Here is a 15145-nt window from a genome sequence, read left to right on the forward strand (position 1 = left end):
CTAAGATAGTAGGATTTGGTATCTACACTGATCAAATGAGTGGCAGTAAAACATTAAATGTAAGTGTGAATTACAACTTCAATCCATGTAATTTTTAATTATCTTTTGACAAATCTAATTTTACTTCATTTTATACAGCCTGGAACTAGAGATGAAACAGTTGTCACTCCGGGTGTTTACAAAGATGCAACTCAAACAAATATTGATATTGGTTATAAGCCTCGAGGAATGAAGTAGAAGGGAAAGAATGTTGTCACAACTTCTTGATTGCAAAGTATGAGTCAGTCAAAAAAGAAGCCAACTTGAATGTTCTAGTGCACCAGGAGGAATATGAAGTTGTTGAATTAATTGTGTTTTTAGTACAATGTATAGTTTGGTGATTAGTTGTATGGCTACTTTGGTATTTTGTTGGGTTTTTTGAAGATTCGAAACTATTTTTTGTGGTCTGTTTAGATTAGTTTTGAATGAACACTTGATGTATGGTTGGAGCTCATTTTGAGCAGTTGAATGGTAGATTATTGTGTTTAAAATGTCGATCAGTTGCACTTGTGCTCTTGTGCTTTATATAATTATTGAATGGTGGTTCTTTTTGTGTTAATATTTGACAGCTTTGAATCATTTAAATGAATCATTTGAACTCTAAAAAAATAGAGTACAGTAATCTAACTAAACCAATTACAACAGTAAAGCAAAATCAAAACATAGTAAGAGAGCAACATTTCACAACTTATCTTCATTCCTTCTTAATTGTTTCATACACAACAATCCCACTATAACAAGAAAGTCAAAGCAAAACAGTCTCAATACAACTAATATATTTCAGAATTAGCCAAATCAAAACAGTCCCATATATAAGAAACCTAAGCCAATATTTGTCAAAATCTAAGAACATTTCTTGAAGAAATTCCATGTAGCCAAAATCACAATCACCCTAACGCATATCACTTTAAATTTTCTTGATCAATTCCTCTCTTCTTCAAATGATTTGACTTTTTTCAATAAACCCCACATCACCCTCTTTGCTTGAGGAGTATTATCATACCAATCAAAGTAATTGCATTCACCTCTCGCCTACAGGTTTAAAGAAAAAAATAAACTAAAAAATTGTATCCACTAATCGAAGTAATTGCATTTCGTCCAATGAAGCAGCAAAAGATGAATACCTTTGAAGTTTTGCAGCAAAAGAATCTCCGACCAGTGTTGAGTTGTGTCCACAAGGGCTTAATTTCAGCTTTCACCCCATATAAACATACTCCTTTTGAAATTGAAGAAGATGAAGACAATGAAAAAGATGAATTGGACATTACTACTAAAAACGAGTAAAAAGAAGAAATTAATAAGAGTAAGAGAGTTTAAGCGGAGCAAGAGAAAAGGCTGAAAAGAAATTTAAGAGGAGAAGGAGAATTTAGGAGACAAAAATGGTGGATATTAAAAATTGAATATAAAAAGAGGAAGAAAGTGGGAATTAAGGTTTTTTTTTTAAGAAATTGGGTATAAAAAGAGGATAAAAGATCCGTTGGGTGCCACATAAGCTGGTTCCATGACATTTCATGCGCCTTCCAGACGTGAATACACGCAAACTGCCACGTCGGAGAATTGGGCTCAATCGAAACAATTTCTGAAAGAGTAAAGGGTTCAATAGGTACCTTTCTTAATTTAGATGCCTATACGGGAAAAGTGAAATATTTCAAGGGCCTGTATATGTATCCCGTCGTCATTTAATGATATGTTAAATATGACACATGATATGTTAAATATATTAAAATATTTTTAATTTTGTGATCTTAAATATGTCATGTTAAAAATTTGAATTAAATAGTTGCTAAAAAGAGAAAGGATCATTTTTTCTATGCAGACCAAAAAGAAAATAGATTAAACTAATTGAAATGAAAAAATATATAAAATATATTGAACAGTATTTTCAAATTTATTTTATTGAATATCAAAATAATAACGATCTTACATAACTTAGATATAACTATGATAAACAATCAAAATTTTCGAGTCTGACCCAAAATAAAGTCTAAAAAAATTCTACAAAATACTCCATTCAAGTTATATTATACGACATACTTCTTTAGGAAATTCACTCATTTATGAAAAGTATTTGGCATTTTCTTTAAATTCTCATAGTACACCTACTTATCTAATATAATTTCTTAGTTACGTAAAACTTACGCACCCATAGATAAATAAATTTTTTAAAAAATAACTAATAAATCCTTATATACATATTTAAAACAAACTGATGTATTCTTAACTAAATATAAAAGTTAAAAACACTATATAATATGAATCGGAGGGAGTATTTGTGAATTAAGATTTAATTAAGATACCCTTTGTTCGAATTTACTTATCACAATTTTTCTAATATAATTTTCATTTTTACTTATTACTTTTGATAAATAAAAAAAGTTTTCTTTTAATGTTTTACCCTTAACATTAGTTACTTATTTTCCAAATTCCTTTCCAATATCTATTACTAAACATCAATTATAGGAATAATATGATAAAGTTACTTACCAATCATTATTTCATAATGAGTGCGCAGTTATAATATGAGAAATAAATTCGAACGGAGTGAGTAACTAAAAGCTAAGCTGATTAGTATTGAAAGCTAACCCATATAACTTAAACTGACATGTATCTACATCACTTTTAAAGGTTAGAATTACTTTGCGTTAGTAGGTATTTGACCATGAAAATTATCATTTCTTTTACTTTATTTAAGAAATTTAGAATTGAAATTGGAATTAGTCTGCTTAACTAGTAACTAAAAACCAAATTATTAAAGTTGCATTTGAAATATTTGAACTATTCTTTTACTCTTATTAGTTTCATTAACTATTTAATTTAAGTAAACATTGATTACTTTTTATTTGTTTAGATAATATCTTAAAACTTATTCATATTATTGTTTTATTTTTTTTGTTTGATTTTGTCTCTAAATCTCTATGTCTTAATTTAAATGAATTATAATAAAAAAGTTCACTTCTATTTTCTAAAAACAGAAACTTGATTTTTTAAGCAAGACTCAAGAGAGACTATAAATGAAAGCAATGCCAACCTCTAAAATTAATATTAAGACGTGTGATTAGTCGAAGGCTCGAAGCTATTGATTTAACTATTTCGTCTTAATGGTCCTTGTTTCTTGGCCTAATTCATTAAAACACTTGCCTAAACAACCGGTTATCTTTATGTTTTAATTTAATGAATTGTAATAAAATTATTTTTATTTTCTAAGAAAAATAAAATTTGATATTTAATCAAGACTCAAGAGAGACTAAACTAAGCAATTCCAACCTTTAAAATTAATACGAAGACGTGATTAGTCTAAGCTAAGTTTTGATATACCTATTTCCTATTAATGGTCCTTATTTCTTGGCCTAATTCATTAAAACACTTGCCCTAACAGCCAACTATCTTTTCATTTTTCAGTTGCATGTTAATTATGCATTTGGATTTAGTTGGCCTAACTCCCCTTCTTCAATGGAACATTACATGAACATGTTTTTCTGTGGAACCCATCAACAGATATTTAAAATTTGCACAATTTTTTATTTTGACATTAAAATTAGACGTTGTTCATTTTTGACATCTTAACTAGTATCCAAATGTGTTATTTTGACACTTTTTACTGAATCAACAAAAATATACAATGTAAATAAACTACATGCCCCGATAACGAGTAAAGTGACGAATTATATGATGACATGTGTTATTTTCTCAATTTTTTTAAAAAATAATTAATTTAAATTAAAAAAAACTTTAATTAATAAATACCCCCACTCCACCCCAAAGTCATCTTCTCAATGCCCCACCCCCAAATTAGTCTTGCAATGCCCACCACCACCCACAGATCATCTTCTTCAATACTCCTTGCCCCCAAAATCATCATCTTCAATACCCCATCCCCAAAATTATCTTCAAATAGTACAAACTTCTTTCTTTTCTCCTCTTTTTGATGATTCATATGTAGAAAAATGAACTCTTTAATTAAATTAGGGTAAAATTCAGTTGGAAAAATAAAATTTTTAATCAAATTGAGAGACACACACCATAAATTAGCTGGAATCATCATTATCATCGCCATTGATGATATAATTATTTAACCCAATTTCAAATTTTTCAAGTAATAAGAATTTTTGACCTATTCCGAATTCAAATTCAAATGCGAATTTCAACAGTCACACATCTTTATATCTTGAAAATTAAAGTTGGATAAAACACTGAGAAGTTTGTGCAATTTGATTGATTGTCTTGTTATATATAGAGTAATGCTTAGAGTGATTTGTTAGAATTATTTTTCCCTCAATATTAAGAACGATTTTGTTATATATATGGAGTAAAACAATTTGGTTGGTGGAAAGCAAATTGTACAAACTTCTGTTACTGAAGGAGAAATTGCAATTTGGAGTAATGCAATTTCATGAGTTTTATGAAGAAATTTTCTTGTTTCTCTAACTGAAGAAAAAAAATGGTGAAAAATTATGGATATTAAGAAGAGTAATTACTTTAACTTGAAGGGAAAAAAATGGTGGAAAGTCATGGGAGAAAGAGGGGGAAAAGAGGAGAAAGAAAAATTAAAAAATTTATAAAAATACTTCTCAAACGCGCTCAAAATGTGTCTAGCACACGTGTTATGATAACTCAGCAAAAAATATTAAAATGATACACTTGGATACTAATTGAGTTTCCAAAAATGAACGTCTAGTTTAAATGTCAAAATAAAAAATCGTGCAAATTTTAGATGCCTGTAGATGAATTCCGACCATGTTTTTCCTTTGCTTGAATTATCATCCATTCATACGCTAGTAATTATTTTCTACAGTAGAGGTAGGCACACACGATTCGGGAAGTACTGACAAACCTATAAATAACTTTTGCATGTACCATACAATAGGATTCTTTTGACTTTGGTGCTAGTACTCCTCCGTTTTGAAATAAGTGAATTGTTAGGGTATTTATTAATGTTTTAAAATAAGTGAATCATTGAATTTTTTTTAAAATTTACCCTTATAATTTGACAACCAATTAACTTTTAAAAAGATATTACAAGATCAGCTTTTTCTTTTTTTGAGATAAAAATAAAAAGTTGTGTTAAATTTATGTTTTTAATGTTTTTTTCTTAATTTGTATGTTAAATTTCAACAATTTATTTATTATGAAACGGAGAGAGTATTATATATGGCCTAGAAAGACAAGCACGTCAATTCATGTCCGTTCATATAGATATGCCACTGAATTATATGCAAATTTAACCACGTATCCTCTGGCAAAAGGATGCTTCCCCATCTTAGTTCTTTACTCCAAAATACATGGCAAGTAATCCTAAATTTACATAGACAAATGACAAATTAAACTTGCAACTTGTGCTATATACCATCTCATAAGAGAAATGAGGATGTCAAACATATGTATGAACCTTAACAAAAAAACTACCACAGGTAGAAGATGTGGCACATATAATGAAGTTCTAGTTAAGTCAGTGTAAATCTGATAACAACCAGGAGCTTGCAGGGCATAGAAGCTTCAGCACAGGGTTTCTCTGTATCATGTGTGTAAGGTATCCCCACAGCTAACCAATGAACTCGATTTTCCTGGATAGATCAACACCCTCTCATTTTCATGGCATGCATTTTGTGCTAAAGAACTGCTTGATCTCTGAAAACCTAATGAATTTCCACATAGATTTCGAGCTCCATGGGATGCACTTGTGGTTCTTGATTTTCCTAAACCTATAAAAATGAAAGGAAGTAGGACATCTGTGTTTTGCCGCTTAAGATGCCACGGTGCTTAGTGAATTCAAGTCTGAGGAATTACAGTGGCTTGATCTGAATCTCACATCAGAACAATGTATTTATAATAACCAAGGAATGCAAACTAAAACGGAGGGGCAGCCAACTCTTCTTCTACCTTGTTATCCTTGCATCTCTTAAGCAGGAGGAACTGCCCGCGCAGGTGCAAAATCTGCAGTTACCCAGAAAAATATTCAGGAAACTATTACATCAGTACATATCTCAGAGTTTCATTACTTTCAACATTTAACTCAGTCCCTGGTTAAAGATGTATAGCATAAGACGTAAAGCTCACTAAACGGCTGAACAACATGCAGAAGACAGTTATGCACCTTAGGTTTCACTACTATGACAAAATTATCAGTCACGTGTTCCTTCAGTTGGACTAGAAATGAATTATCAGTTAAGCCTGCAACAATATGATAATCTTCTTCAAGGGGAGAGGCTAATATTCATAAAATACAGTGCAGTGAAATCGATGCTTATCATCAATCTTATAAAGGAAAAAACAACTGGACCCATAGTAAGAACTACCAATTAGAAAGGAGGTAGAAAGCTCTATTATAGGAATGAAGGCCTTTCCAAGTGCTCAAGTGAATTCCAATAAAAATGACAAGAAAAACAGAAGACTCAATCCTAATCCAGTTGCGGTTGGTGTATAAATCCTCAACATCCATTTCACTCCATTTAGACTCTTTTAATACTCAATATTGTTAGGATCAATCGAAAAATTGACTAGCTTTCTACTAGCCGTTAACCTATTGCGACCTTCTTTTCCGTGCTTCCCAAAACAAAATAACAAAAAGGGATTTTAAAACAAAAACAGACAAAATGTACAGTGATACCTCTTCTTGCAGCAAAGGAGGCAGGTTTTCTGTTGAGACAAGTTTCTCTATCTCCTGCAAGACCTTCATATCTTTTATGTGAGACCATGTTTGTGGAGGTAAAGCCAGCAACAGTGCTGTCAGTACATCGTTGCTTCCAGGGTGCATTGGTGAGCAGCCACTTTGCCCCGAAGGACAGCAGCTAGTCTTTGCTTGAGATGTAGGGACCAGAACATCAACCCCCTGCTCCCCATTGCCATTTACAACTGTCCCAGATACCACTGTAGCAGGATTATCCCCAGTAGCTCTGTAGCATCTCACGCATGTTTGGCGACAGCAAAAACTATCCGACAAACCAGACCTTCCTGCAAAAAGGCCTGCTCCTTGACAACAAATGCTCGCAGCAACATTGGTCAAACTGCTGTCCGCTTCTGCTCTTAACTGGCAGACAGAATCTTCTGAAAATAAAAGGCTTGTGACGTGCTTAAAAAGAGGAGTGTCCTGCACTTGTTTCAATACCTCTTCCTGCAAAGTAAAGAGTGCTTACTGAACTCATAAATAATGACCTATCCTGCAACAGTTATCTGATTAAATCTGGAGATGAGAACATGCAAAAGAATATGAACATTTCTCAAGCCTTTTTTTTTCCTTTCAATTTACTAAATTTCTTCAGATACCTAACCTTGATGGCCAGCCTTCCTTTCTCCTCTTCACTCAACTTTTGACCATTCTCCTCTTGCCTTCGAACTTCTGCTACCCACTTTATGAATTCAGCAAAATTTGGTGGTAGATTTGAAAGAAGAGTAGAGAGAACATCTTTTATGTCCTTCACATTCTCAGAACTTAAGAGGACAGGAAGATCATCCATCAAATGCTTCGAGATAGAGACCCAACTCTCATGTTTACAGCTCTGTAAAAGTACATTATTCAGAATACATGAATCGTCACAGATAGGGGTGCCAAATATGACCCAAAAATCAATGGTCCGTCCAACCCGTCCAAAATCTTATGGGTTGGGGAAAGGATAATTCTGCATTAAGCTAATTTTTAGCCTACTCAACATAACCCATTTTTAAAGTTATCTCCACTAAACTAGCCCAATTCTAACTTGTTTTTAAGATTTACTTTAATTTGGGTTTATTACTTGAGATTTACTTTGATTTCTTTTTTCTATGTATTCACTTTTTCTTTATAACCGTGGTGTCCAAGCCAACTTTTGCACACCCCGACTTATTCCACGAGATACCTGTCACCTACCACCAACCATAGGTACCAAGTAACTCTATCCACCAAAACTAGGACAAATGGGAAGAAATCACCTAGAGCATTTGTTTCTGTTGGGGTTTGAACCTGATGGCTCTCAACGCACTTCATTGACCACTATGCCATACCCATGGGTGCATATGTATTCACGTTTCTTGTACCATGTATCTTATAAGTTGGATATTGCACAGTTTTCACTGTGGCAAATAGTGCAGACAACAACCATAATTTAATTACACGATAATTTTGCAATACTTTTCAACAGCTTTAAAAATAAAAAGTTAGAAATTTGAATCAAAAGTAATGGAAGATTATTTAAAACAAAAATACAAGTACATAGGTATATCCAGATCTCATTCTAAAATATTTTGATTCGTGAAATTCATTGTGTTAACATTTTGACCAAGCTGATAGCTCTCTATTTCATGTTGATGCTTTGCCGAAATAAGGAGAAATACGTGACAGTGTACTAATAACAAAAATATTAGAGACCCAAAAAGATAATGGGGTGTAATTTTAAATAATTTCCAATAGAAGAAGGTAAATTTGGACATTTTCTTGTGTATAAGAATATTCATATTTGTCATATTGATTTATTCAAAATGATATCGTACAAATTGAGTAAGATGATTACTTAAAAACTAATCTACTAAAGCGAAAAAACATTCTTTTTGATTAGGGTTGTCTTGAATTTTTCCATCAATTTTGGTCGAAGTAGCCTAAATCGGTTGGTCAAATCTGTACGGATCCCACACCCACGCCGTGTCGACATGGGTGCAGCACCAAAAGTGAAGAGTCTGAGAAACTTAGCCTTTAGCCACTAATGAAAACAGCATTAGCTAAACAAGGGAAAAATTAGAAAGTTCAAGAGATTCAGATTTCGAATTGAATAGAAGTTGCCAGTTATAGTTTGTCCAATGGAGTTTACTTATAAAAGCAACTGATCAAATACGAACTACTTGAGCCTTACCAGGGTATATAGCAGCGCAGGAGCTCTGTGAAGCTTAGAAACTAGCACAAACCTGAAAGTTATGTGTTTGCTCATAAGTCGCTTAAATCAATACTGCAAGTATGAGATGGAGTAAGAAGGACTAAATTTGGACAGAAGGAGAATAGGAAAAGGGAAAAATGAAGAGAAGAAACAGTTATGGTTGAAGAAGACCAGAAGCATTGCCGAAAGAGTTCAGCAATCAGTTCCTTTGCTTTCCCCGTTTGACCATGAGAAACAAAACTTTTCCGGAGTTGGAGTTGGTGTTGTGTTTGGCCATGAATATAAACTGGAGTTGTTTCTTAATTTTGTGCGAGAAATAGGAGTGGAAAAAGTGAAAACAAGTTTTACTTGTTTTCACTTTTTGAAAAACATTTTTCACTAAAGTAAAATACTTCTTATGGCCAAACACTACTATTTTTACTTTTTTCACTAAAGTGAAATAATTTTCTAGAAAAAAGTAAAAAAAATCTCATGGCCAAATGCCTACTTCATTTTTATTACACGAGTGAAAGTCAAAACACATAGTAAAACATCTTCAAAACACATAGTAAAACATCTTTCTCAACATATTTATATTCCCTAAGCAAATGCTTGGAAGTTATCAGTTTACAGCTAAAAAGCATGAATGAGACACTGTTCAAGGTAAAGCGCATGCTAACATCTTCTGATGAAAATCAAGATATATCACAGCTACATACCCCCTATGTAATCCTGTAGCTTCATCAATTGTGTTCATGGCTTCCCAAAGGAGAGGGAGGGGAACCCAGTGAGGGGGATATTTAAACCTCGCAACATCTAGAATCAGTGCCATATCCTTCTCCGCGTGATAACCACCAATAGGTGAAAAGTGGCCTGAACCTGTCTGCCATAAGATTCAGAAGAGAAGTTCCAATCTTCAGGATAAGTCAGGAAGGGGTACAATAACCCTTCGTAAATAAACAATTAGCAATATTACAGATAATGTTCCTGAGGGACCAAGCTCCTGATACAGCAATATACTTCTTCACAATGATAAGCAGGACCACAGAGAAGCTGTGTTTATAGTTACCTGTTTAAAAAGGCCTCGATGATATGATGAGATCAGATGACAATCATCACTAGCTGTGCAGGCCATAACATGTTTACGAAAGTCATCAATGGTGCTAAGATTAGAGCGAAAAGCTTCCACCTTCGCTCCTGCACACTGAGCCAAACATACCACTTTCCCAAACGAAATCCCTTTAGCTTTAACCTTCTCCAATGGCTCACAGCAGTCCAACATGGATTCATCGAACCATCTCCAAGGACCTGAGTTTGTTGAAGCTGATAAGATAAAGGCGGTGACATTGTACCATACTATGTACGAGCTCACTGATGTAAGCAGATTATGACAAGGATGAACCACCAAGTTTGAAAGAATAAAACAAGCAGCATCAAATAGCTTCAGGCGATGAAAGCTAAGAATGTAAAAGCTGTCCTCACGACCTCACCAAACTCCTTTATTTCTAACCTTTAACTCTTTAATATCAGTAGATAATGGTAATAACGCGATAACCTGGCATATAAGTTAATTGGTAAAAAGTAAAAGGTTTTCGAGTTTTTAAGATGTGAACATTGACGTGCAACATCTTTTGCATGATGGTTCCGGATAGGATAAATTGGAAATAGAGACCGACAATAAAAATGATCTCATGTGACCATGAACTTTTGATAAATGGAAATCAACAAATGATATGCATGAAGCAACTCAGAGCAACAGCTCCTACATGCACAAGCCATTTTCTGTTAAATGCAAATGGAAAGCAGCTACAGACAATTAATTCTAAAGGAGATCAAGGATAAGACTGTCAAGGTCTAATCTGTCAAAGCCCACCAGTTTAGTTCAGGTGCTTTCCTGGAGCGAACATTAACTAGCTAAACTTAAACTTGCAAAATTGCACTACAATTGATGACAATAATACAGAAAACTAAACTGAGGCAAGGAAAAATATTAAATTGCACATAGAGCTGTTTAGGTCTTTGGAAGGTATCCAGCAACAGTGGCTATGTTTCATGTTGAGTACAGATGATATGAGACTGCTACTAATGCATCACAACAACTCATATCAACTTAATGCTCAGAGTCAAGGCACCAGCTTCTGTCACAATCAGAGAGATATTTAAACAATAAAAAACAAAGAGAACAACACATCTTTGTGCTTATTTTTATAACTAACATGAGCAGGGAATAGGCAACATTATTGGAGAATACCAACATAAAGACCTTCATCAAAGAAAATAAACATAAAAAGAGCCCACGACCATATTAACAATTCAGGAGGTAAGGCCATGAAAAGTGAAGATCGTAATCATCCATGTCATCAGGAAGGTTAAGAACACAACTTCAGTAGATGATAGCTGATAGCAGAGTTACCTTTCCATTTTCTTCCTGGATCAATAGAAAGAGCATTCAAGACCATGGAAAGACTAGCCAAACCACAATATGCTGGTTCAGATTGTGTCTGAAAATAAGAGATTAACTTGAAAAATCCTTCCATTGTTCCATTCTGGATGGCCTCCAAAAAAAGTTGCTGCAGTTCCATAAACAAGCGGAAATCAGTACAAAAAAGTAACAAGCAGCTAAATAAAGTATCAGACGTTGTATAGTTTTCTCATGCCTCCATCCCATTTCACACATTTCCCTTTTTCTCTGAGGTATGAGAAATTAATGAAAAGTAATCCACGCGGAAAAAAACAAATTCATGTTTACAAAAGAAATTTAAATTTGATATGACATTCAATTCATATAACAGAAGACATAGTTTGATGTCTTAACCCATTTCAAGATAAGTCTAAGGATCTCTTGTATTTATTCAGGTGGGAATTCGAAGTATCTCTGTGAACAGCCTTCAAATTCCAGTTTTTTGCCAAGGACCAGTAGTTAGCTTCTCCCGAAGAAGTTAACTACGTTCCTAAATAACATTGTTCCTATGCAACTCAAGAATCTGCACCAATATACAGTTGACTAATGGCTTTCCCCAATAATTCAAATAATTATATAGACATCTCCTATCTAAAATTTTACCATAATCTCATATATCAATTTCACAATGGTGATATGTAATACCCTTAACACAAGCATGCCTTAAATATTATTGAAGTTAGATGTTGAAGTCCAGAGATGGGAATTTAAGTAGCATAGGAATGGCATTTCTCCCATAGGCAGATTTTGATTTAAATTCTATGGGAATCTAAAGCAAGCTCCACATATCTGAATAATTGTTTCAGACTTGTGTACATTGTTTCAAGAAGAGCTATTAAATATATTCCTTTACGCCACTTTAGGCATTATATATTTTTTGGTTGTGTTGTTTCTAAGATAAAAGTATCTTTTTAAAGAAAGCTCGAAAGGTTTGAATTGATGTTCATTTTCCCTCATGGTACATTATAACAAAACATTACACACAGGTAATGGCATCAAATTATGCCACTCATGTATGCTACCACCCTAGTTGACAGGGATGGCATCAAATCCTTGTGATTTACACACGAGGGATGTGGATACCTAATGGATTGAGTTGGAATTAGACAGTCGAGATAGAAGCTCCGAGAGGCGCTTGATTTCAAACTCTTGAGAGTTGAGTGTGATTATCCCAAATATAGATATTGTACGAGTTTAGATCCCAACAGTTTATGGATAGTTTATCTATTCACTGGATCTGTAGATCAATCCTCACATCATGTTTGAGAGACTCTGAGTTAGTTCCAGAACCAAAGTCTGTGAGCCGCACTTCTCCTTATTGGGCACTAAATTAGTCATTTTGCTTTTCATTCAGACTTCACCAGCATATAGTTATAGTGATCCAGAGTTATGCTTCATGTACTCACTGGTGGTGTATCTTGATTTGAACCGAGACTTGAATTGCATATGTTAACTTTCTGTTAGTGTTTTGCCTGCAATGTTGTGAACATAAGTTGTTTCAGTCGTATAAGATACATGGTTCGCTAGTTGTGCTTGTGCCTAGCTAATGCAACACTTCTAGGTTTCTGCATTCTCTATTCTTATTGAAGCTCTCTTTCTAATTCTTTTCCCTCTACACGAATTTGTCAACGTGTTGTCTCACTATCTTCTCTAAATTAATCCCTCTACCTTCCTCTCTTTTCTCTAAAGAAATGCAACAAACTCAACTGGCAGACCTACCTTTCTAGTGGTTCCTCAACCTAAGAAAAGCTATGTTCTCCATGATCACCACACTGGCTAGAGAAATAATTCAAAAACAAATAGAAAGAGACAGTCATCGCTTTATCAGATAGGAAACTTATCATAACCAGTGTGATCAAAACCAGGCGATCAGTGAGCAAGCAATCTGAGGCCTAGCATAAATATACAGATCCTTAAGATGATAGTTGCAGTGACAATTAAGAATTTTCCCCATTAAAAATTCAACTTCCATAATGGCGTCACTTTAAAGGAGCACCCAAGGGTGTGGCCTAAAGGTCAATGAAGTGGGCTGAGAGTATGAGGTCTCAAGTTTGAATCCCAACAGAGACCAAAGAAAAAAAATTAGGTTATTCTTCCAATCAGTACTAGCCTTGGTGGACAGATTTATATCTATTGTTGGTGGTAGGTGGTAGGTATCTCATGGATTTAACCGAGGTGCGCAAAAGCTGACCCGAACACCACGGTTACAAAAAACACAAGGCATCACTTAAAAGGATGGGAAGAATGAAAAATCCAGACAAGTGATCACGAGAGAGGGCATAGAGCTGTGGGTTTCAAGGAGTATTATTATGTTCGTATTCATTGGAGGCAAAAGGCTAAACTGCGGTAGACTAATAAATAGTTTCTCAACATTCTGAATTGAGGATGGCTAGTCAAGGCAAAAATTTGACTTAAGATAGATGGGATGGAGCTAAGCAGCATATGTCCGAACCATCTCAAACTTCCTTCCTTGGCCCAAATAATATCATTCCTCATCTTATCCCTCCTGATAGCCCCACACATCCATCTTTGCTACACTCATCTTCTAGACATGGAATTTCTTGACTGGCCAACATTCTGCTCCATATAACATAAAATAATCAAATTATCATGAACGTCTAACATATGGTCCAAACTTAGAGGCGGATTGATGACCTTCATCTTAAACTATCAATCTCATTTATTTATTTTTCTAAAATATATACTTATTCTAATTTAGCACCAATCATGGGCAAAAAATATTAAGGGGTGCATACCAAAATTACAGATTTAAGAGTGTGTTATGGAAGAAAAAATTTTTTAGAAAATATTTTTCAATTTTCTCATGTTTGGTTGGTCAAAGTATTTCTGTAGGAAAACAAATTCCTTAAAACGAGAAAAATAAGCTCTAAGGAAAGTAGATAAAACAAGTCTCATTAGTAACATCCCAATTTCATTGTCTCCTCCGCTCTACATCCCCAATCCCCACTCCTTCGGACCATCCCACCGCCCACCACCCTTGAAACCCCATTCACTACCCCATCCCGCCCACATACTGTTTTGCTAGATTACATATAAATGCTTTTGAAAATAATATTTTTTTGGCTTATCTACCAAACACTAGAAAATAAGCAAGAAAACCGGCTTATTTTCAAAGGAAAATATTTTCCTTCATATCAAACACACCGTAAAAGTCAGCCTTCCAAACGAAGAAGCAAAACAATACTCCTTTCACTCCTAAATAAGTGCTCCTTTTGTCTTTTAATCTTTTTTCCTAAATAGGTGTTTGTTTAAGCCTTCACGAATAAATTGGACATGTTCCTCTAAATTTGCCCTTGTTTAGATAAAATGTAATCAATAACAACTTGGAAAGGGTACCTTTAATGTTCTAGAAGTCAGTAATTTGTTAAAGGGTGACATTAGGAACAAAACAACAAACTTTACCCTAAACTTCAACCATTGATGAACAAAATTGGTAAAAAGTAAAAGGGGAAAGAGTTGAGTGACAATAGCATAAAACTTGCCTTTCCTTCATTAGAAGCGAAATCAATAGCCGGAGGCGACGGAAGAACTCGCCGGTACAAACCCGCCATCGCCATTTTACTCCCTCAAACTCTCCCACCAATATATACTCTCTACTCTCTCTTAGGATCTTAATTCCCCCACATTTATTAATTGGATTCCCCGCGTTTACTTATATTTTTTTAAAAAAATATATCAAAATGCCCACTCCCAAATCACCTTTTTCTCTCTTTCAAACGAGTAACTTTTCGTCTAGTCAAAGAGTTATCAAAATGTGATTGATTGTTTGTTACTCTAATAACGAATCCAACATTTGATAAAAGATTTT

At 34.1% G+C, this 15145-nt stretch overlaps 1 protein-coding gene across 4 annotated transcripts; it reads right to left on the bottom strand.

The window, feature by feature from the left end:
* Positions 1-5273: 5273 nt before the first annotated feature.
* LOC107863883 (glutathione gamma-glutamylcysteinyltransferase 1) lies at positions 5274-15145 on the bottom strand. 4 transcript variants are annotated; one of them, XM_016710065.2, is made up of 8 exons: positions 14820-15144; positions 11269-11425; positions 9925-10163; positions 9575-9738; positions 8856-8907; positions 7305-7532; positions 6644-7147; positions 5274-5970 (listed from the first exon to the last, which is right to left on the bottom strand). In XM_016710065.2, the coding sequence occupies exons 1-8, from the start codon at positions 14892-14894 to the stop codon at positions 5884-5886; spliced, it is 1506 nt and encodes a 501-aa protein (XP_016565551.1). In that variant the 5' UTR covers positions 14895-15144; the 3' UTR covers positions 5274-5883. The 4 variants fall into 4 exon arrangements, with proteins under 4 accessions (XP_016565551.1, XP_016565553.1, XP_016565552.1 ...); XM_016710067.2 differs by lacking the exon at positions 14820-15144 and adding an exon at positions 12723-12788; XM_016710066.2 differs by lacking the exon at positions 14820-15144 and adding an exon at positions 12400-12692.

This window comes from Capsicum annuum, chromosome 3 (assembly GCF_002878395.1).
Source record: "Capsicum annuum cultivar UCD-10X-F1 chromosome 3, UCD10Xv1.1, whole genome shotgun sequence".
In the NCBI taxonomy this organism is placed as follows: domain Eukaryota; kingdom Viridiplantae; phylum Streptophyta; class Magnoliopsida; order Solanales; family Solanaceae; genus Capsicum; species Capsicum annuum.

Excerpts from the sequence above, each read along its gene's own strand:
- LOC107863883 (XM_016710065.2), bottom strand. The coding sequence starts at position 14,894 with ATGGCGATGGCGGGTTTGTACCGGCGAGTTCTTCCGTCGCCTCCGGCT. Across the intron at positions 8,908-9,574 it reads GCTACAGGATTACATAGGGG|GTTTGTGCTAGTTTCTAAGC; the intron begins GTATGTAGCTGT and ends CATAACTTTCAG. Across the intron at positions 7,148-7,304 it reads AAGGAAGGCTGGCCATCAAG|GAAGAGGTATTGAAACAAGT; the intron begins GTTAGGTATCTG and ends TTTACTTTGCAG.